The 25100-nt window shown below is 30.9% G+C and overlaps 1 protein-coding gene and 1 long non-coding RNA gene across 2 annotated transcripts; one reads left to right on the forward strand and one right to left on the reverse strand.

Moving 5' to 3' along the window:
• The first annotated feature begins 6546 nt into the window (after nt 1–6546).
• Nucleotides 6547–10783, forward strand: LOC146956950 (ubiquitin carboxyl-terminal hydrolase 2-like). The gene is made up of 6 exons (XM_085732910.1): nt 6547–6640; nt 6791–6844; nt 6943–6989; nt 9406–9452; nt 9561–9663; nt 9749–10783. Exons 2-6 carry the CDS (start codon nt 6814–6816, stop codon nt 10523–10525), a joined length of 1005 nt encoding a protein of 334 aa, XP_085589036.1. The 5' UTR covers nt 6547–6640; nt 6791–6813; the 3' UTR covers nt 10526–10783.
• Nucleotides 10784–19646: 8863 nt separating this feature from the next.
• Nucleotides 19647–20537, reverse strand: LOC146956951 (uncharacterized). The gene is made up of 4 exons (XR_015021586.1): nt 20259–20537; nt 20059–20133; nt 19762–19881; nt 19647–19673 (listed from the first exon to the last, which is right to left on the reverse strand). It is a non-coding gene; the product is annotated as an uncharacterized LOC146956951 (long non-coding RNA).
• Nucleotides 20538–25100: the final 4563 nt, after the last annotated feature.

Raw genomic sequence — 25100 nt, forward strand, 5'->3', positions numbered from 1 at the left:
GGATATGATATCTGTTTTTGACATGTGACTATTTTAGACAAAAATTTATAATTGATTCGGAGTGGTTTCAGCTACACCAGCTCGAGTAAATGATCACTTGCTTCTTTTCTGATCACTAGGTGACTTCTCAAAAAACATTTGTTCTATTTTTTACTTAATTTGGCTTTCTTGCGTTTGGATTATTTTGCGTGACAGGAATGCTAGAGTTTTTTTTAACAAAAGGGGAATTCAATCATTCAACTTATAGAAAAAATTAGGCTCCAATCCTTCTCGTGGTTGAAGGCAAATCAACCTAATTTTACTTTTAATTATCACATGTGGTGGTTTAATCCTCTTTTATATTTGACAGTTATCACTTAATTTATTTTAGCTTATGTATTTTAAACATGTCTGCATTATGGCTATATCAATTTTTTTTTCTTTTCTAGCACACCTTATGTTTAAGAGACTAAGTTTTGGTTAATATTACTCCCTCCGTTTCAAAATGAGTGTCGCTTTAGCCAATTGCACACAGATCAAGGAATAGAATAAAGTAGTCAAATGTCATAGCAATTTTACCAAATTAACCTAATCAACTATTGGTTTGTTTTTCATTAAAGAAAAAATAATACTTTGGAAGTAGTGTAACATAATATTAATTGAAGGGTACAATTGAAAAGAAAAGTTATTATTGCATTGGAAACTGAAAGCGACATTCATTTTGAAACAATTTTTTTTGGCTAAAACGATACTCATTTTGGAACGGAGGGAGTATTTTATTTTAGCTTCTTAAAAAAAATATACGGTTTAGAGTAGATATAAATGTATAGATTTTCCGTCAAAAGACTTAGTTGTATAAATTTATTGTGTAGGAATTATTCTTTCGATATTGACTTGTTTAATTTGGACTTTTCTCCTTTCTGATACCCGCAATCGCAAGCTATAGTAAATTTGCTACTTTAACCTTTGTCTTTTTTACTTGTAAAAACTGTCATTTTTTATTTATTTTTTTGGTACAAAAAACTGTCATTTTTTAAAAATCACTTCAACAAGTCGATCAATAATGGTTTAGACTTGGGCTATTATTATTTGACATTTTTTATGTTAAACAAATAATTTGGCATTTTTAAATTTAATAATTTATTAATTTTTATTTTTTGATATAATATTAATAGAAGGCCAATATTTGACAAAAAAACGCCAGGGGCCCAAAAAAAAAAGGAATGATAAGAAACTAGATGCACCCAAAAATATCATCATAAAAGAGTCTGATAGTATATGATTACTATTTGTCCGCATTTTTTATTTAATCTTAGTTGTTGTGTGAAAATGAAATTGTAATGTTGGATGAAATTTAAAACATTGTTAGAATTATGTTGTGTTTTAGGTTTTAACTTGCTCTTAATGTTTTCTTCAAAAAAAAAAAAACTTATCTTAATGTTGAAAAAAAATTATATTTTTTCCAAAAAAAATAACCGCACCAATCAATCTAATTCAAACCACATTGATTTGGTTTGGTTTTGATTTTATTCTAAAAGTTAACCGAACCAAACTGCATGTTTTATTATCTTGTGGTTCAGATAACTTTTAACCTCAAAATTGAACCAAATCACACCGCAAATTGTGTTATATTTGTTTAAAATTGCTACGTATATTAAAGAAAACAAAAACTGATATCGTATATTTATAACAATTTATAAAGTATATACTCTTTTGGGTTGTTTATTTTTTCCAAGTCTACCCTTCATTTAAAATTATTTTATTGTTTTTTCAGCTACTTTATTCTTCATCACAGCATAATCGCTGCTTGTTTGCAATGACGCTATTATTATTAGGTATTTGAAAGTGTAGGAATATAAATTGTAGAACGATATCGAATCTCCACCTTGTGTGGTTGTCCGGTTAGCACACGAGACACTGTTAGGTTGGCAACATGTAAAGCGATGGCGTGAGCAAGATGAAGCAAGCAGGGGTGAGGTCGAGAAAGTGTCGGGCAATAATAAGAATACGAGGCCACACACAAACAATATAGCAAATACCAATTAGATTTATGCTCTTCCCCTACACTTTTCGCTCGCACCCATCTGAAAATCCAATAATGGCCATGCGTTAGTTAAGTCACGCAGCGTAACTTAATTTAACTAACGCACCTTATAATCTTTGCGTGAGTTAAGTCACGCACCACTGGTCTGTTCGCGAGTTAACTCACGCAAGTTGGCTGGTGATTAGAGCTCAAGAACACACGTTTTTTGGAATTTGTTCAATGCATTTTAATTGGTTTTGCACGTTTTTGTTAAGTTTTTTCACGTTTTTTGACTATATTTATAGTAGATATAACTTGTGTTACAATCTTCCCCTATAAATACACCTCTAAACTTCCTCGTTTCCTCACACCATCTCTCATCCTCACTCTCTCCTATGAATCTTCTTCCTTTCCTTCTTTTTTTCTTCTTTATTTTGGTGTAAAAAGAGAAAGATTGATAAGTAGTGGGAATGTTGGGGAAAAGATAAGTAGTTAGCAACTTTCTTGGGGAAAAGAACCAAATTGGGTAAAATTAAATGTGCAGATTTAGTTTTACCCCAAGAAGGTCGGTTTTCTGGTGGTTTTCTTTTAGTTTTACCACATGAAAGCTGGTTTTCTTATGAATTTCTTTTAGTTTTACGCTAGGGGTAGGTTTTCTAGTGGTTTTTATTTTTTCGCAGATTTAGTTTTACCCCATTGTAAATGTAATAAGAATTATATTAATAAAATGATATTTTATATCAATTATTTTTGTTTCTTTATTTTTGTTAATTGTTGCATTTATTTTACGATTGCGTATTGAATTAATAAATTCGAATAAAGTAAATAAATGAATTACAATAAATTCAGCGTGAATTAGAATAAAAATTGCGTATTGAATAAATTCGAATAAATTTACGTAATAAAAAATATCGAAAAAAGGCATAATTAAACTCATCGTGAATTCGAATAAAGTTGCGTATTAAATAAATTCGAACAAAAGTTACATTACATTACATAAACGACAGTAATTATCTTATCACCCTTAGAAAATACCTAACTTTGAAGACTCACGCTACTATAGTATTTTGGTTGGTTTCTAGCCTCCAAACTTGATTCCCCCACATAGCCAAATTAAATTTGCATAGATGTCAAAAAACTCATACCATCATGTTCCTTTCTCATTGCAATCTTCTCCCATCTTAGCTAATTTATTCCTTTCCATTTCATCTATTCGACCCCCACCAAAAAGAATTTAGTAATTATTGCGCTGATATTTGTAAATTATAAATAAATTTTTATGAAATTTTGATTAAAAATATATGTATAAATGTTTGTGACAACAAACCGAAGAAATCATGTTTATCATTTTCGATGACACAAAAAATACATCAAATATGATATAAATTCTTATCTATTTTAATGACAACAACAATATAACACTATTATAGCAAAATTTGTTTAATGTGATACTGAAATAATAAAAAAATAGTACAAAATCCTTAATCACTTTATATATATATATATATATATATATATATATATATATATATATATATATATATATATATATATATATGAGTAGGGATATATTGACTCCAAGAGTAAGTCTACACACTTACTCCAAATCTTAACCCTCCAATCTTTTAAATCTAACGGCTTTTAATTGACACTCATGTGATCCGCTTTTGGATTTCCTTCCCCAACATATTCTCAAATATCCCTCTTTAATTGCCACTCTTTAATTTTTCGTGACTGTTCTTGTCCATGAGTTTTGATTCTATAAGGATTCTGTGATTCTTAAAATCAGTACAATTTCTTTCTTTCAGATTTCAATAGTAGTTTGGTTTTTCTTCTCTTTCAATAACGTGGAATTCTTGTGTCTAGTATTGATTAATTTCAAAAATGTTAGTTGAAAAAAAAATGTGGATTTAGTGCTTGGGATATGAGTGGCAGGGAATGGAATCGATAATTTGAATGTGATGCAATCTTTGCTTTATAACATTAGAGAAAGATCTCGAAAATAAAAAAGATGAAATAATCTTCTAAAAAAAGGAGTTTTGATAAATGGAGAAGAAAGCATCATGCACATATAAAAGTAGAGGAAACAATTATAATTTCAGAATTATAAAGTTGTGATTGGGAAATCTTTGAGAAATTGGCGAGATGTTTTCATGCAATTTTGTAAATTCCTGATGTTAACGAGCCATGAAGGATTAGAAAATAGAAATTACAGAGCCTCAATTTACAATCAAGGAGAAGACGCCGTGGAGAGATGTTGGTGAAGAGATGTTGGTGAACGCTTTTTAGAATTGATTTAGCCTACAATATAGCTCACATTAGTGTAATTAATTTTATTTTGGGCCATTAGATTAAAACAATATTAATGGTGGAGATTTGGAGTAACTCTTTTAAGTTACTCTTGGAGTCAATATATCCTCCCCCTATATATATATATATATATATATATATATATATATATATATATATATATATATATATATATATAGAGGATGTTTATTATGTGAATGACTATCTTATATGAGAATGATGAGAATGATCATCAACCATTGGATTATAAATAGATGGTTGAAATTAAAAAGTCACATATATACCTTATTATAATAATTCTCATAATAAATTCATTTCCTTTTTCATCTTCTTCTCAAGAAAATCCTGATTTATGCTACCATCTCTCTTCCGATGACCACCTCTCTTTTCAACGGTTACCGTTCAATCTCCGATGAAGATTGATTCTTCTTTCTTCTTCTCCGCCCTAAAACAAATCGAATTCTACTTTCTCTCTTATCTCATTGGATTCATTCATTATAACATTTCTTCATGTCCTAGATCTCACCCTCCTGAATAATTTCAATTTTTAAATTAAGTTTAATTGATTTATCCCAATCTCATTATACAAATTCTTATATGCTTACTAATTCACTATATACAAATCCACTTGTATATATCTCGCAAGACTCACAAATTCACTTGTATATACCATTTTTTTAATTCTGTTTAATTGATTTATCCCTACATACAAATTGATTTATCCCTATCTACACAAATGAACTTTCAGTAACGTTTTTGCAATGAAATTTATTTGGCCATGCATTCAAGATGATTTAATTAGATTGGAATATGAATTTAATTTTGTTTAGCTATGATTGTGGGGAGAAGAAGATGAAAAGGGAAATGAGTTTATGAGAATTGATATAATAAGGTGAGGTATATATATGACTTTTAAATCTCAACCATCTATTTATGATCTAATGGTTGATGATCATTCTCATCATTCTCATATAAGATATTCATTCTCATAGTATACATCCTCTATATATATATATATATATATATATATATATATATATATATATATAAGTATAAACAATAATGTTCCTGTTTTAGTGGGGTAGTTCCTATCTTAATGAGATTTTGTCTTAATTACTAACTTGAATAATATCATAAAAGGATAAAATAATAAATAAAACTATTTAAATTACGAGTAAAATAGGAAAGGAAAAAGTCGTGTATTCTCTTTATATATAGTATAGATGCTGGCGGAATGACAGACACTTACACACATATGGATGACAAAACGAGCCAACCCACCTCGCCACGTTAATAACTGGTCTTAAAAGGGGCGAAGCAGGCCAACTGATAACGTATGGTTGAAAATCTCTCCCCGTCCCCTTTTATGGCGGACCAGCAGGTTGAGCCATATTTTTTTCTTCTTAAATTATCAATCAAAAACTTCACATAAACAATGTAAAAATATATAAATTTAAAGCAAATTTAAGAAAATATAAATATATAACTAATGACTCAGCTAAAATCATGCATGTTATCATTCAAAATAAAAACTTCATGAGTTACATCATCTAAAAATCTATAATGAATCAATAAGACATCCAAAATAAACTTTTTTTTGACAAAGACATTGAAAATAAAAACTTGATGAGTTATCGATTGACTAACTACTAAAAATACGAAGCTGAACCCATAAAACAAAATAATTAATTACATGAATTTTCTTTCAGCATCATATGGAGGAGAAAGTTGAAAATTTCATTGTGATTTATAAATAAAAAAAGTGAAAAAGAGAGTTTATTTTATTTTGATTCAACGAGACTACTCGCCCCGTTTCTTTACGGGTTAGACAGAGCAGCACCCTATTAGTGACATGTTCAAAATCTCAACTCACCCTGCTAAAAAAGTGGGTTAAATGGTTGACGGGTTCAACTTATTTTGTCATTCTTACGTGTTAGTCTTTCTGCTTATTTTACTACACTAATACATGTAAATTATGAAATCGATATTAAGTTGTTTTTGGTAGTGGCCGGAGTTTGAACCCCGGATCTTGCATATTTTTATGCATTGTCCAACCAACTAAGTTAAGCTCACGAGAACTATATTAAGTTGTTAAAATATAATGATCCAATTCATAATAAATGATTAAATTTATAGATTAATAACTTGACAATTTAATAGAGTGAAAAATCTTTTTAAAATATTCATAATGTATTTGAGAGTGTTTTATTTTATAAAGTGAGAGATTATTTGAGAGTTTTAGTCTAAAGTATAAACCCTCGAGGGAGAAGATAATAGAATTACAGTGGAGTGCAGTCACAGAGAAATCAGAAGCAGAAAAACGCAAAGGTACTCTTTCTATTTTTCATCGTTTTCGTGCTTTCACAACCCGAGTTTTTTATGGTTTCCGAGGATAAGATTAGGAACAGGTTTTGTTTATTAACTTTGTCGGTGACATACAAAAAAAATTGCTTAAAGCTTGTGTTTTTTTTTTTGCAGCTTGCTTCGTTCAAATTGGAATCATGTCTTGGTGCACCATTGAATCCGATCCCGGTATACCCATTGAATTTTTTGAATTGAAATTATTATTAATGTTGTGTTTAGGGTTTTGATTGCTACATTGATGTTTTTTTTTCCCTCTTTCTCCCCAGGTGTTTTTACTGAACTTATTCAGCAAATGCAAGTGAAAGGGGTTCAGGTAATTTTATTGAACTTTTTCCCTCATTGTTTTTAGCTTTTGTTTCCTCTTTAGGATATTTAGGTTCTGTTTGGATTGACTTATTTGAGCTTATCTACATGCATAACCACTTGTTTGACTGTTTGGGAGATCTTATTAAAACAACTTACTACATGTTCATAAGCTGTTTCCATAAGCTCTCCAAGATAGCTTATGAAAACAGATTATAGCTTATATGAAAACAATGTAACTTCGTTTTATCTTTGTACAAAAAATAGCTTATGCATAACTTATTTTTGACGTGGCTAAAACAATAATGTCAATAAAAATTGCTCAATGAAATTAAAGACTATACTATTTCTTTCAAAATAGCATTTTTAGTAGTTTTTATAATCCTAACAAATGCTAATTGGGACAAAATAAGTCGTCAACTTCCTCTAACACTTCATTTTTATAGACATTCTTGATATGTAAAAAAACTTTGGGAGAATTTTGGTGTGGCTATAGCCACACCTAGCCATGAATTGCATCCTCCCCTGACATAACCACACTTATCATGATAAGCGCTTATGCTATAAGTTGAAAAATAAGCTGTTTACGCAAACAGGGTCTTAATTTGCTTGACATGCTCATTTGGAACTTTTGAAATCATTATCAGGGGGGTATTTTTTATGAACATACATTACCATTTTTTTTTAACATTTCTAGGTGTTATAATTTGTTATTTATAAGCCTGATTTTGTGAAAGTCTTCAGAGACTGATGCATTATAACATTCCTAAAGAAAGTAAGTATCCGGTTAGAGGGAAGAGGGAGTGTACTACTAGGGAGAGTGTAAAATGTCCTCTAAAATATATTTGGAATAAAAGAGGATGTGACTAGGAATAAGACAGGCAAAGGCTGCTCAGTCTCTTTTCAGGTGGTAACCGTCTTGAATCAGTCATGTTTAAAACACCAAAATTAAGAAGTAAAACAACCATCCACGACAATTTTTGTTGAAAAGAGACTTCCTTGAAGATGCCAGCATTTCAATTTAATCAAATTCACCAAATAATTACATAAAATGCACTTTGTCTTTATAAACGAACCATCAGAAACCCCTCTCTAACAAAACACAATACACTGTGTTCACACAAAGTCCTCAGACATTGTCCTGTGGTATTTGAAGTTAAATAAGAGTAAATCTTCAATTTGGTCATAAATATCACTCTCTACTATTTGTTCCTTGAACTATCGAAAATGATAAACAATCACTAAACTATTCTCAATCTTTCAAGTTAGTCCCTCGGTTACTTACAAAATAGGACAAAGAGTTATAGTTCATGGACTTATTTGATAGATTGAGAATAGTTTAGGGCTGTTATTATATTTCTATAGCTCAGAGGCCAAATGAGAGAGGAAGTGATAGTTTACGGACCAAATTTAAGGTTTACTCTTTGCAATAAAAGGATGCATGCCAGTGTAATATTGTATTAAATCCATAAAGTGGTGGAGTGAAGGAATCTGTTCTGCTGTATCTAAATTTAAATTTTCAACTAAAGGGACGAAGGTGGTGAAATTATATAATTTTTTTCTCATAGCATTGCTATAGACTGGTGGTTTCCTTTTCAGATAAGCAAGCATGAACCATAGATAAAAGTAGGGTTTCCTAAGACTCCTTCCATGCTGGAGTCTATGGTGAGGTTGGACCCGTTATGTATATGTTGTATGTAGACAGCTTTACCTGGATTTACAAGAGGTTCCCATGAGGCCATGACCTCTTCATCACATAGCTACAGCTATTATTGTTGTGCCAAAGCTCCCCTTCAAGCAGGAACCGTAGATAGAAAATGAAAATTAAGGACTGTTTGATTTATTTCAGAAAATGTTTTCAGTTCATAAGTATTTCTTGTTTTCGTTTTAAATCACTAAAATATCTCTTATTTTTACTTTGTTTCTTGTTTTGAAAGAATTGCCAAGAAATAGTTAAAAAATAAAATGTTGTTTTCATTGTTTTGTTATAAATGTATGAAAATAGGAAATGAAAGGTGACACTTTTTTAAGTAAAAGAAAAATTAAAAAGCAAAAAGGCAATACATATTTTCTTGCTGTAAACAAGTTCGAAAATGTGGAAGGGGATGTGGCACTCCTTCCAGAAAAGCTTGTGTGTGGCAGTTCCTGGGCATGAGTTAAGCACATCGTTGATTGCTATTTCTTGCTGATTCAGAATACAGCTAATTTGATCCATCTGGGATTGTCACAACCAAATCAGAAAACTATCAGAAAATTATGATTTTAATTGTTCAACTAGCACAATTTTTTTCCTTTTCAATGGAATGCATTCTGTGATCCAGAATACCTCTGTAAATATCAGGGTTCTGTGAAATTAGTTTTTCTTTATCCTAGTCCAGTTAGAATTTTTAGTATATGTTACCCACATGCTAGATATGTCTTGGCAGGTAGAGGAACTGTACTCATTGGACCCCGATGCTCTCAATAGCCTTAGGTCAGTGTACTATCTCAGTCGGTCTTGAACTTTTAATGATGGTTATCTGTGTGATATTTAATTAGTGAACATTTGTCTGCTCTATGGGGTTTCCACACTCAATTGCAGGCCTGTATACGGATTAATTTTTCTTTTCAAATGGCGCCCAGGGGAAAAGGATGAACGTGCTGTAATCAAAGATCCCAATCCTAACTTATTTTTTGCAAGCCAGGTTATTTTCTTTTAAGAATTAAAAATCAAAATCATCATTGCTGTGTAATTTTTTAGTTTAACTAATCTTATGGATTCATTTGTAGGTAATTAATAATGCTTGTGCAACCCAGGCAATCTTGTCTATTCTTCTTAATTCACCGGATGTTGACATTGGTCCAGAGTTGACAAAACTGAAAGAATTTACCAAGAACTTTCCTCCCGAGCTCAAAGGTTTGGCTATCAATAACAGTGATCCCATACGTGCAGCCCATAATAGCTTTGCAAGACCAGAACCTTTTGTCCCTGAAGAGCAAAAGGCTGCTACCAAAGATGATGATGTTTACCACTTTATAAGCTATCTACCTGTTGATGGAGTATTGTATGAGCTTGATGGATTGAAGGAGGGTCCCATCAGCCTTGGCCAGTGTACTGGTGGGCAAGGTGATATGGAATGGCTTAAGATGGTGCAACCTGTGATCCAGGAACGCATCGAAAGGTATTCACAGAATGAGATAAGGTTTAATCTCCTTGCAATCGTTAAGAACAGGAAAGAGGTGTATACTTCCGAGCTGAAGGAACTTCAAAAGAGAAGGGAGCGGATTTTGCAGCAGCTGTCTGCATCGAAGGCAGAGAGACTGGTGGACAATAGCAGTTATGATGTGCTGAACAATTCTCTCTCTGAAGTGAATGCTGGGATTGAAGCTGCTACTGAGAAGATCTTAATGGAGGAAGAGAAATTCAAAAAATGGAGGACAGAAAATATTCGTAGGAAGCACAATTACATACCCTTTTTGTTTAACTTTCTTAAGCTTCTTGCTGAGAAGAAGCAGTTGAAGCCCCTCATTGAGAAGGCCAAGCAGAAAACAAGCAGTTCTCGGTGAACAATTGTGTCACTTTATAGACGACTATCACCATATAGATAATCATGTTGCACTTGATTTTATTTTCGCCACTCTGTTGAGTACTGATACACTAGTTTTTTTTGTTTTCCTATCCAAGGTTACTCTGCCTTTTTTAGTATAGAATCATGTTTTCAACTTGTTAGTGAATCGTTCATCTGGATTTATAAGGTAATGCTAAAAATGCAGTTGAGAACACAGACAAGTAACTTATTAATAAAGCCAATGTTTTAGACTTAATTTATAACTGTTATAGATTCTTTGGTTTAAATATATAGGTGCCGCTGCTGTCATGTTAAACCAAAGGACTAACAATAATTAATCCAATCAAATTCAGTTTAAGCTTTATTTTTTGGAGCCCTCTTGTTGGAGCAGATGATTTATTAAGTTCATAGTCATTGAAGTGAATATTTCTTTAGTCAACAAACTGAAGTTGCTTACTGAGTTTTTGAAAATCAAATATCAGTTAACGGGTTTTACGATACTTCTGATTGAATAAAGTCTTGGTTCAACAAGACATGGACATTGGAATTTTTTGTTCCATGGCTACTTAATCCCACTTGCTAAAGTCCAATCTTTCCCATTCAAACTTCATTTTTCCTCCTTAGAAACATCCATCACTAGATCTGTCAAGGGTGTGACTTAGTGAGTTCATCTAAGCATCTTTCTTCCAACACCATGTAATAATTAATGAGATTCCGTTGTCTTCAAAAGAATTGCCATTTTCTATGCACATAAAAAGTTAAGAGAGAGATTCTCATAAAGTAAAAGTTAGAGAGTCAAGAGTGTGAAAGAGTAACACGAAAAACGAAAGGGAAAAAAGATATAAAAAAAACGACCTGCTATAACATGTTAAAGTTAAGAGGTTCCTGGTCTATGAAGCTCGGATACTCTAAAATGGTGTCGTACCCGTGTCAGATATGTATCGGATACCGATAATTCGCGGATACTCAAGATACCCGTATCTACGGAGTATCGGAATTATTTATTTTAATTTAAAATATATATTTTATCGGATACTTATAAGATACTCGACAGATACACACAAATACTTATAAGATACTTCCTAGAGACGTATCCTAGAAAAAAAATGAATGGTAAAAAAATGAGACTGTTGTGAAAATTCAATGGATATGTATATAATTCAATTTAAGATATGAATCACTATAATTGCTTTTCCATTAACCAATTAAAAATTATGTTTTTGGTGATGAAAGTAACAAGAGAGAGGAAATTCAATCAATCAATATTAAACAAACTTTGTTTTGAGTTCTTCTATTGATACATTTGTTGATATCCTAACATATGAATGAAAATAGAATATGATTTATACGAAAACTTTACATTTTTTATTTTGATTACATGTATTATTTTTTGTAAATTGTGACTTTTATGATTATATAGTATTGAAGAGTAATCAATGTTTTTTTTAAGTATTTTACATGCATATAAATTTTAGAATAAATATCTTGTTAACGTATCTTAGCCGTATCGTATCCCAAATTTTAAAAATTTTGCGTATCCGCGTACCCGTATCGTATCGTACCCGTATCCTACTACGTATCCGGGCTTCATAGTTCATGGTTGGATCTATTTAAAATGGTCCATATTAGGGGCACCCTAAATAAATGGATTAATCTCAAAAGTTAGCTGCCATCAATCCTATACTCATAGGGTTTTGATTTCATTACAATACATTTGTTTTATGGGTCATGTTAACTTGTGCCCTTAGGGCATATATTAAGGAACCTAAAAGAAGTAACTTTGCATTGGAAAATATAACATTTTGACTTTTAAGAAGTTGAATGCACGACTTTTCATACTTATATTTCTTTAATAAGTTCCTTAACATGTGCCCTTGAGGGCACAAGTTAACATTTGCCTTGTTTTATTGCTCCATGTTGCTGATAAAAAAACATATGATTGATGATATAGCATTTCTAATTGCAATTTCATCTACAATTTGTCATTAAATTGAATTAAACTATATAATTTCCTCATTTGTCATTGAATTGAATTAAAATATATAATTTCCAATTGAGAGTAATGTAACTAAAAGTTTATAAGAGGATATATGTAACTAGAATGCAAAGAAAACAATAAACTGTAAGAGACTGTTAGCTTATTCTATAGTCTATAGTAAGTCTCCTTAGGCCAAATTTTAGATAATATACATTGGCGAGAATTTGGTGGGCTTGGAGACATCGCAATTCAGCTTGTTCGAACAATGAGGTCTAATCTTTAAATCGACTCTCTTTCAACATTCAAAGCTCGACAAAAGTCATTAAAAATGTTTTCTCTAAATGGTGATGCTGCTAACGGAGCGTTTTATGAAGTGGAACTGTTTCAATCACTCGTGCACCATTCTCAACGTGGATGGGAGCTGTCTAGGATCACAACAACGAGCTAGCTTCGGAGGTCTCATTAGAAATTCTGCAGGTTTCTACCTTTCCGGTTACTCTGGGTTCATCCCTAATTCAGAAGACATAATACTAGCCGAGCTCTCTGCAATCTACCACGGTTTACTGCTGGCTCGAGACATGGATACTCCTGAATTCGTGTGTTATATTGACTCCCTTCTCTGCATCTCATCACTGATCCAGCCATGAATTATCACACTTATGTTGCTCTCATACAAGACATAAAGGATATGTTATCATTCAACAATACGTCAATCTTCCACACATTGCAGGAGGGTAACCAATGCGTTGATTTTTTTAGCTATGCTAAGAGCTTCTTTAAATTCTGCTTTGACTATCCACTTGTCCATGCCTAATTGAATGGGCAATCTGCGTAGGAATGGTGCATGCGGAACCTTCTTTCTTAGGGATTAATTGTTTGCCTGTTTAGGCAGTTTTCTCTTCTTTTGTTCCTGTTTTTTGTTTATGTTTCTTTCCTTTATCCCTTGTAACAAAAAAAAAACTATATGATTAAATTTATTTGTAAGTGTGCACGTGTGAGTTCTCTTAGGCACTTATCTTTCAAGTTATCATGCTTAAAAGGGATTCTAAACAAACAAGATGAGTTTGAAGAGAAGTATTTATGCAACATATTTACACACAAACATATATTGATATGTCATTGATGTTTATATTTCTATTCTTGTCTCCAAATTTTGCAATTGGAATAAGGTAGACATTCAACAATGCTTAAACAATTTTTTTATGCTAAGAACAAGTCCATTGTGAGTTTAGCAACAGACTATGCACATCTTTTCTTTTAGATCAACTTTGAACTTATTAACAAGTCACATAAATCATTCTCATATAAAACAATCCTATGACCTCTTTATTTAAATCCTTTCAACAATAAATCCTAAAAAAATATTCATATTAAAGTAAATTGAAGGCCGATTTTTAAATAAGTCATATCAAAATTTAATTCATGAAAATACATATTTTAAATATCATAAAACCATGATATTTTGACATTTTTCGTGTAACTTTTCTGCGAGAACACGCTATACAACGTTACACAAACACCAAGTATAGGCTGTTATTTTCTAACTCACCGTTTAAATCAATTCTCCTGTTTGTTTATCCATGAATCACTGCATTGGAACACCGATAAATCATCAATTCCAACTGCATTGGAGATAGTTTGTGTGAGTGGTTCAGTTACGATGGTTTGAAGCGAGAGAGTCGGTTATGATGGTTTGAAGAGAGAGGTGAAAGAGTCGCAATACGGAATAAAGAGAGAGAGTGAATTGTTTGTTGCACTGACAAAAAACCAACTGTCTTTTTCAACACTCTTTCTAACTTTTTTTAAGTAATTTTTTATTCCGATAAACAAACTAAATATTGATTCATCTTTTTTTATTTTTTATTTTTTTAAATAATCTCATCAACATAATCTTTAAATTATTGATTTTTTTTTTGAAGGATTAAATTATTAAATTTTAAAATCATTTTTTTAATCTGTAACAAATAAGTCACATATTTTTTTTTTTGGTAGTGGCCGAGGTTTGAACCCCAGACCTTGCATATTTTATGCATTGTCCCAACCAACTGAGCTAAGCTCACGAGGACAAATAAGTCACATATTTAAACATGAGTTCGGAGCACGGGGTTTAGCACACGTTTTTTAAAATGAAAGAAATAATATTTTCCCTCAAACAAAAAAGAAAGAATATTTTTTTCTTCAAAAAAATTAGTAATAACAATGTACATGCACCAAAAAAAAACATATATTCATAAGTACCCATATTAACTTCCTAAAAAATCTTGATAAAAAAAAGTATCGATATTTTTTTTTTGACAAAACCCAAAAAAATCACCATTTATTAATTTGGCCCACAAATCACTAAATCCATCCAATTTGACAACCATTAACATGTTATTTTTATTATTATTGACACACTATTTGTATTGAAAAAAATTTGGTCAGCAGTTAAATCTCTACATATTTTCTGGACCACTTCCGCTTTTGACCTCAATCACTAATGTGAACCTCAGAATCTGATAGCGAAGACGACTCGAGGGGGTGACTGGTCTTGTAGGCCTTTCCTCCGGAGGGGCGGTGTCTGGCGGCCCTTTATCCGGAGGGGCGGTGACCAGCCTTGAAGTCCATTCCTCCGGAGGGGCGGTGGCTTGCCTTGAAGTCTCTTCCTCTAGAGGGGTGGTGGGGGGTGGTGGCTGGCCTTAAAATCCCTCCCTCTATGCTACAATTACTTGCCAGAAGCTCAGCGAGCTCATCAACATCTAACATCATTGGTTGATGAAGAGATGGGAGGATAATCAAACTCAGCAACCATAGGAGTAGAAGAGGTAGAAGGCTTCAGGTCTGTTTTGATATAATCTAACCAGTGGTAGTACGCAGGAGTCACATGGTGACTCGTTTCTCAGGTTTATCTTGGAGGACACGTTTGTCCTGAGTTTGCGATTCATTTTGATTGATTTATGTTCTGCGTTCTAAGAGTTCGAAATTGATGCAGAAGAATGACCCAAATTTCAAAACAGCACCCACCGATATTAATTCTTTTATTTATATATTAAAAAATTTGTCTTTTTGTTTTTGTAAACCTGATTAATTTCGCTACTAATTTATATTCAAAAAATTGAACGTTACAAATTTGATATGATGACTCATTAAAAAATTAGTTGCTTGATCCCCGTGAGCTTAACTCAGTTGGTAGGGATATTACATATTATATGCAGGGGTCGAGGTTCGAACCCCGGACACCCCACTTCTCCACATTAAAATGTGTGAGCTTTATCCACTAGGATACATGACAAAAAAAAAATTAGTTGCTTGATAACTAATAGTGTATATATATATATATATATATATATATATATATATATATATATATATATATATATATATATATATATATATATATAGGGGAATGCTAACACACACACACACTTTAATTTTAGAAGGTGTGCATTAGCATAAATGTAACAAGGGTATATGTCCCATAAGTCCTAGTTCAACTGACAAAATTGTTAGGCCGAACGTCATGACCGGGATTCGAACCCCGATACCTCCACTTTGTGTGTGTGAGTTTATGACGGCTTTGTCATCTCGTCTATCTACCAAAAAAAAAATTGTAACAAGGGTTATTTTTTTTTTTTTTGTTGAAAGAATGTAACAAGGGTTATAGTTTTCTGTCATTTTGCATTTTTAGTTAACATATATAATATCCATTTTCACATGACATATATGACTGTAATATTCATATTTAATACATGAAGAATTAAGAATAATGGATTTAAAATTCATGTATGTAGTTAGATTTTTTGGAAAATGTATGTAATTAGTTAGTGGTGTTCTTGGAGATTGATAAACATTTAGTTTTTTTTTAGTAAAGATATGTATTTAGTTGGTTGGTGGTGTTTTTGGTGATTGATATGCATGACCTGAAAATAATTTTTTTAGTATAATGAAAGTCATATTTAATACATCAGAATGAGATAAAATCAATTGTGCGTGATTTATCATATATTCAAACTTCATATTTTTAATTTATATTTAATAATATATAAATTATGTTTTCATCCCTGGTTTAAATAAAATTTGTAATACTTGAATTTCTAAATCAAAAGTAAAACTCGTAATTTTAGATAAGTTCAAAATTAATTCAAGATCAAGATTATCCAAGCTTACATGCAATTAAAACAATACCTGATACGTTTTACTTAACTCAACAGAACTTTGGATTAACATAATCTCTTTTCTCTAAAATTTGAGGGATATTTCAAACCTTAAATTTGTAACCAACTTTCAAAATATCAACATATTAATATGCATAACAATCCTTTTGTAAAAAAAAAAAAAAAAAATATGCATAACAATCTTAAACTTTTGTAAAAAAAAAAAAAAAAATATGCATAACAATCTTAAAAAAAGTATATATATAAATGTTCTTTTAAAGGATATTTTGTTTGGGAAAAATAAAATACAAAAATTATTCAAACAAAAATTGATACGATAATATGAAGAATTCAAACAATTTTTTTGATCATTTAGTCTCTTTGTCTCTGTAATATCTCTTAATATTTTTAAATCTTTTTAATCTCTTTGTGTTTGGTGTGTTGGATCATCAATCCAAAAAGTCTCATTATTCAAATATCTAACAATCAATCATATTGTTCTTTTTAAATTTATTTTGTATAAAATATTGAATTTGTTAAAAAAAAATTAGAGAAGATTTTTTAAAGAAAAAATACATGTATATCGGCTATAAAACTCATAAAAGTAATATCTCTTAATATTTTTAAATCTTTTTAATCTCTTTGTGTTTGGTGTGTTGGATCATCAATCCAAAAAGTCTCATTATTCGAATATCTAACAATAAATCATATTATTCTTTTTAAATTTATTTTGTAAAAAATATTGAATTTGTTGATTTTTTCTAAAGAAGATTTAAAAAAAAAAACACATGTGTATCGGCTATAAAACTCATAAAAGATTTGATTATGATTTTGAAAAAAAATACATAATATGGATATGCTAATACTATTACTAGCGAGGGAAAATTTCTCAAAAAAACATTTTTAAACGTATATTTGGTCAAATCTATTTTATTTACTAAAAATAAATGATATTCATTCTTTCAAATTGGTAGTGTATGCAAATTTGCTAAAAAGTAAAAACAAAAAAGATAAATCTGCGAAACAAACTCACAACATCCATATTAATAACAAAATGACAAAGTAAAAAAGCCTACACATACACATATGACTATATTCAAGTCTCCGGAATATTCATGTCTCCGGATCTGCAACGTTGACGACGCCAAAGTCATCGATTAGATATGTACTGGATCTAAGCCGATCTAACAATCTAAACCGAACAAATACCTGAACGAATCAAGAAAAACAAACAACACCGCACAAAGACGACGAATAAAACAATGTCGCACTAAGACGACAAAATCACGAAAGAAAAAACGAAATAGATGTGAAAATCACTTATTTCAATAAAAGTGAAAGATAAAAACGAGTTAGAGAGGTGATTTTGGGTCAAAATTTGATCCTAAATCACTCTCTTTGGTGAATGAGGGAGAAAAACTAAGGTTTTGGTGACGAGAAGGGAAAAAAAATTGGTCAAATATATAAACAACTAGATTGTTGACCCGTGCGTCGCACGTGTTTACTGTAGGGATGACAATTGGACCTAGACCCAATGGGTACCCGCAAAAAATACCCACAATGGGTAGGGTAAAACCCCGCTTTCATGGGTCTGGGCGCGGGTCTGGGTAATACCCACAAATTTTAATGGGTATGGGCACGGGTAAGGGTACTATACTGCCCAGGCCCGCAACCCCGCATATACATATTTATATAATATCATAAATAATTTATTTATTTTTTGTGTATAATTAATTAATTTATTTAGCTATTTAAGCCTATACCTAAACTTAAACAAAAAAACTACTTAATATAATAACAACTCCATCATGCCGGTGAACAATTTTTTAGGGATATTTTAGATGTTTTTTTTATTTCACTAAATACTACGATTCGAACTATTTTTTGAGTTAATTTTAAAAAATTTGGACCGTAGTTTTATTTCAATTATGATGTTTTTATTGTCTTTTCATAGTTAAAGTGCTGGTAATGGGTGCGGGTATGGGCCCTTAGGTACCCATAGGGTATGGGGAAGGGCACTAAAGTTGTTGCCCACGAGGGTACGGGCACGGGTACGGGTATTTTTTACAAATGCAGGTATGGGGATGGGAACTATAGTACCCTACCCATTGGGTACCCATTGCCATTCCTAGTTTACTGTTAAGGGATTGACATACGAATAATAAAATGCAATATATAATTGGTAACGGTGTAAAAAAAAAAGGGTGATAATCCATAGTAGACAAAATAAAACACTTCATAAAATGTGTAAAATCTGAAAATATTATAAAAGAAAATTCGGTAATCCTATCAATAATTCGGTAAAAGAAATATGAAAATTTTAGTACATTGGCATGTAGTTTCATCACACATTGCGAAATACTTCCTCATATACTACGTTAGACGTCACATTTGTATCTTCACCATCTTCATTAGTGATCAATATCTTTAGTCCTTATCTGGATGTAACTCTTGAAACGACAAATTACATCTTCTGTGTCGTACTCAACTATGTTTGTTATGTACTTCAATTGAAGCTTGGTGACAGTCTTGTCCATCTCAGTAACACGATGAGTCATCAAAGGACCTACCAAATCAATGGAAAACAACATGTTACAAAAAGTATGACAAAGAAGCTGTAGGGTGAGAACATGTTATGCAAGCACTTGAGCAATAGGGTGTTCATAAATTGCAAATTGAAAGAGTGGCGCCAAAGGATAATTAGCAAAATACAGTGGGATTTAAATTGTACAAAAATATGCTTAAGTATGTTATATGCTTCAAAAAACACTGCTAATAACAATCCAAAAACCATTACTTAAGTTATATGCTTCGAAAAACATGCTTTTTTAGGTGTCTATCTAATAAAACAACACCTGCGTACACATTATGTTCCATAATTAATTCTTTTTGAGCAGCTGTTCCATAATTATTAATACAATTAAATTGATGATGATATTATTAGTTAAAAACAATGACCATCAGTAAAATAAATGACTACTTATTTAACGAAACAAAAAACCACCAAGTACACCATTTTTGAAGCTTGATAGTTTCTGCATAACACAAGATCAATGAACCAACCATTTAGAAATTTGGAAGAACACAAATTTTACTCGGTCAAAGTCAAAGTCAAATTCATACCTCTTTGTAGCTTTGTGAGTATATTGAACTTGTGAAAAAGAAAACAACAAATAATAAAAGTGCCCCTGGAAAGATTACATATAAACATGACTTTTTGCTATTTGAATCAGCCAAAACCGTCTGCTTCAAAACACAAAATTCAAGGTTAGAGAAATTAATAATACCCTATAATATCAAAAATAGAAAACCTATAACAAAAATTTTGATTCCTATTTTTTTCATATATTCTTAAAAATTCATTGCATAATAACAAGACGGTTATGAAAAATGAAAGGAAGAAGAGAAGAGGTTACGTACCCTAGCAGGTGATGACTTGATATCTGGCATTGGAAAATTCAGAAAACAGAATGAATATTACTCTGTTTGTTGTTTCTGAATCAAAACAAGCAACATGCAATTATTATTAATAGTAGAATTAGAATGAAGAAGAATTAAAGATGATCATAACATAAACGTAACGTAATTCAAATTCATAAGGTTTAAATGAAAAAATAAACCTTATTTATGTAATGTATCTTTTGTTTAAAGATAAGAGAGAGAGTTGGTTGACGAAAGGAGCGGGAAGCGAAAATCACGGAGTGCAGAAACAAAACATCATCAAACGTGTTTTGTTCTGTTTTTATAGCAAACATTAAGGTTGTTTTTTTTTTTTTTTTGAAACAACCTCCGTTGTTTGTTCCTTAAAAAACACACACATAGACACCTTTTTCTCTCAAACTGATCAAAACTGTTAACTTCTTCTTGGTCCTTCTGTATTCTGCCTCTTGGTCCACCTTTAGAAATTAATTTAATGAAATTAAATTTATTTAATTCGGTAGCAACAAAATAAACCGTATTTTATGCCACCATTCGTCACGTCAATTAATTTTATTGGAAATTTGGAATATTATCGTCATATAACTAGTATTTATTGGTGGGGTGATGCACGATAGCACATTACCATGTGCTCAAATTTAGTCATTGACTAAAAAAAGTTGAAAAGGATTAATCTAATAAAAGATAAAAATTTGAAAAGATTATCATAACTACTCACGTCACGTTAGTGTCTGTCTTTCCGTGTGTCAGAATAAAATTTTCTTACCTTGTCTAAATATAATTTAAAAAAGGAAAATGTTATAATTTAAAAAAGGAAAATGTTAACTTGTGCCCTTGGGGCATAAGTTAAGAAGACAAATATATAAAGTTTTTTTGGAACTTGTACATTCAATGTCTTAAAAGTTGCAAAAGCTATACTTTCAATATACACCAGAATTTATATTTAATATCCATTTTAAGCTCCTTAATTTGTGCCCTTGTGGCACAAGTTAACATGACCCGTTAAAAAATGCTAACAAATATGGTTAGAGCAAAAGTTTGAAGTTGAAATTTTATCTTATCATTAGTTTATTGAACACATTAGAATATCAGAAAACAATTTTCTACGTAAAAGTTATCAATAGTTTCAATTTTTGAATCCTTTAACGAATATTATAAGGACATTTGTTAGCAAGACTAATTAATTTTCACTTGGGCTCTATAACTCTTCAACCAAATACGTTTTTTTGCCCAGGAGGTTGCGGCTCACAAGAGGGATATGATATCTGTTTTTGACATGTGACTATTTTAGACAAAAATTTATAATTGATTCGGAGTGGTTTCAGCTACACCAGCTCGAGTAAATGATCACTTGCTTCTTTTCTGATCACTAGGTGACTTCTCAAAAAACATTTGTTCTATTTTTTACTTAATTTGGCTTTCTTGCGTTTGGATTATTTTGCGTGACAGGAATGCTAGAGTTTTTTTTAACAAAAGGGGAATTCAATCATTCAACTTATAGAAAAAATTAGGCTCCAATCCTTCTCGTGGTTGAAGGCAAATCAACCTAATTTTACTTTTAATTATCACATGTGGTGGTTTAATCCTCTTTTATATTTGACAGTTATCACTTAATTTATTTTAGCTTATGTATTTTAAACATGTCTGCATTATGGCTATATCAATTTTTTTTTCTTTTCTAGCACACCTTATGTTTAAGAGACTAAGTTTTGGTTAATATTACTCCCTCCGTTTCAAAATGAGTGTCGCTTTAGCCAATTGCACACAGATCAAGGAATAGAATAAAGTAGTCAAATGTCATAGCAATTTTACCAAATTAACCTAATCAACTATTGGTTTGTTTTTCATTAAAGAAAAAATAATACTTTGGAAGTAGTGTAACATAATATTAATTGAAGGGTACAATTGAAAAGAAAAGTTATTATTGCATTGGAAACTGAAAGCGACATTCATTTTGAAACAATTTTTTTTGGCTAAAACGATACTCATTTTGGAACGGAGGGAGTATTTTATTTTAGCTTCTTAAAAAAAATATACGGTTTAGAGTAGATATAAATGTATAGATTTTCCGTCAAAAGACTTAGTTGTATAAATTTATTGTGTAGGAATTATTCTTTCGATATTGACTTGTTTAATTTGGACTTTTCTCCTTTCTGATACCCGCAATCGCAAGCTATAGTAAATTTGCTACTTTAACCTTTGTCTTTTTTACTTGTAAAAACTGTCATTTTTTATTTATTTTTTTGGTACAAAAAACTGTCATTTTTTAAAAATCACTTCAACAAGTCGATCAATAATGGTTTAGACTTGGGCTATTATTATTTGACATTTTTTATGTTAAACAAATAATTTGGCATTTTTAAATTTAATAATTTATTAATTTTTATTTTTTGATATAATATTAATAGAAGGCCAATATTTGACAAAAAAACGCCAGGGGCCCAAAAAAAAAAGGAATGATAAGAAACTAGATGCACCCAAAAATATCATCATAAAAGAGTCTGATAGTATATGATTACTATTTGTCCGCATTTTTTATTTAATCTTAGTTGTTGTGTGAAAATGAAATTGTAATGTTGGATGAAATTTAAAACATTGTTAGAATTATGTTGTGTTTTAGGTTTTAACTTGCTCTTAATGTTTTCTTCAAAAAAAAAAAAACTTATCTTAATGTTGAAAAAAAATTATATTTTTTCCAAAAAAAATAACCGCACCAATCAATCTAATTCAAACCACATTGATTTGGTTTGGTTTTGATTTTATTCTAAAAGTTAACCGAACCAAACTGCATGTTTTATTATCTTGTGGTTCAGATAACTTTTAACCTCAAAATTGAACCAAATCACACCGCAAATTGTGTTATATTTGTTTAAAATTGCTACGTATATTAAAGAAAACAAAAACTGATATCGTATATTTATAACAATTTATAAAGTATATACTCTTTTGGGTTGTTTATTTTTTCCAAGTCTACCCTTCATTTAAAATTATTTTATTGTTTTTTCAGCTACTTTATTCTTCATCACAGCATAATCGCTGCTTGTTTGCAATGACGCTATTATTATTAGGTATTTGAAAGTGTAGGAATATAAATTGTAGAACGATATCGAATCTCCACCTTGTGTGGTTGTCCGGTTAGCACACGAGACACTGTTAGGTTGGCAACATGTAAAGCGATGGCGTGAGCAAGATGAAGCAAGCAGGGGTGAGGTCGAGAAAGTGTCGGGCAATAATAAGAATACGAGGCCACACACAAACAATATAGCAAATACCAATTAGATTTATGCTCTTCCCCTACACTTTTCGCTCGCACCCATCTGAAAATCCAATAATGGCCATGCGTTAGTTAAGTCACGCAGCGTAACTTAATTTAACTAACGCACCTTATAATCTTTGCGTGAGTTAAGTCACGCACCACTGGTCTGTTCGCGAGTTAACTCACGCAAGTTGGCTGGTGATTAGAGCTCAAGAACACACGTTTTTTGGAATTTGTTCAATGCATTTTAATTGGTTTTGCACGTTTTTGTTAAGTTTTTTCACGTTTTTTGACTATATTTATAGTAGATATAACTTGTGTTACAATCTTCCCCTATAAATACACCTCTAAACTTCCTCGTTTCCTCACACCATCTCTCATCCTCACTCTCTCCTATGAATCTTCTTCCTTTCCTTCTTTTTTTCTTCTTTATTTTGGTGTAAAAAGAGAAAGATTGATAAGTAGTGGGAATGTTGGGGAAAAGATAAGTAGTTAGCAACTTTCTTGGGGAAAAGAACCAAATTGGGTAAAATTAAATGTGCAGATTTAGTTTTACCCCAAGAAGGTCGGTTTTCTGGTGGTTTTCTTTTAGTTTTACCACATGAAAGCTGGTTTTCTTATGAATTTCTTTTAGTTTTACGCTAGGGGTAGGTTTTCTAGTGGTTTTTATTTTTTCGCAGATTTAGTTTTACCCCATTGTAAATGTAATAAGAATTATATTAATAAAATGATATTTTATATCAATTATTTTTGTTTCTTTATTTTTGTTAATTGTTGCATTTATTTTACGATTGCGTATTGAATTAATAAATTCGAATAAAGTAAATAAATGAATTACAATAAATTCAGCGTGAATTAGAATAAAAATTGCGTATTGAATAAATTCGAATAAATTTACGTAATAAAAAATATCGAAAAAAGGCATAATTAAACTCATCGTGAATTCGAATAAAGTTGCGTATTAAATAAATTCGAACAAAAGTTACATTACATTACATAAACGACAGTAATTATCTTATCACCCTTAGAAAATACCTAACTTTGAAGACTCACGCTACTATAGTATTTTGGTTGGTTTCTAGCCTCCAAACTTGATTCCCCCACATAGCCAAATTAAATTTGCATAGATGTCAAAAAACTCATACCATCATGTTCCTTTCTCATTGCAATCTTCTCCCATCTTAGCTAATTTATTCCTTTCCATTTCATCTATTCGACCCCCACCAAAAAGAATTTAGTAATTATTGCGCTGATATTTGTAAATTATAAATAAATTTTTATGAAATTTTGATTAAAAATATATGTATAAATGTTTGTGACAACAAACCGAAGAAATCATGTTTATCATTTTCGATGACACAAAAAATACATCAAATATGATATAAATTCTTATCTATTTTAATGACAACAACAATATAACACTATTATAGCAAAATTTGTTTAATGTGATACTGAAATAATAAAAAAATAGTACAAAATCCTTAATCACTTTATATATATATATATATATATATATATATATATATGAGTAGGGATATATTGACTCCAAGAGTAAGTCTACACACTTACTCCAAATCTTAACCCTCCAATCTTTTAAATCTAACGGCTTTTAATTGACACTCATGTGATCCGCTTTTGGATTTCCTTCCCCAACATATTCTCAAATATCCCTCTTTAATTGCCACTCTTTAATTTTTCGTGACTGTTCTTGTCCATGAGTTTTGATTCTATAAGGATTCTGTGATTCTTAAAATCAGTACAATTTCTT

This window comes from Medicago sativa, chromosome 1, assembly GCF_051527215.1.
Source record: "Medicago sativa cultivar Bolivia chromosome 1, Bolivia_mono, whole genome shotgun sequence".
In the NCBI taxonomy this organism is placed as follows: Eukaryota; Viridiplantae; Streptophyta; class Magnoliopsida; order Fabales; family Fabaceae; genus Medicago; species Medicago sativa.

Bases quoted from the DNA above. Each gene is read 5' to 3' on its own strand.
- LOC146956950 (XM_085732910.1), top strand. From the start codon at position 6,814: ATGTCTTGGTGCACCATTGAATCCGATCCCG. The intron at 6,845-6,942 runs GTATACCCATTG...CTTTCTCCCCAG, and splicing joins CACCATTGAATCCGATCCCG to GTGTTTTTACTGAACTTATT. The intron at 9,453-9,560 runs GTCAGTGTACTA...ACTCAATTGCAG, and splicing joins GATGCTCTCAATAGCCTTAG to GCCTGTATACGGATTAATTT.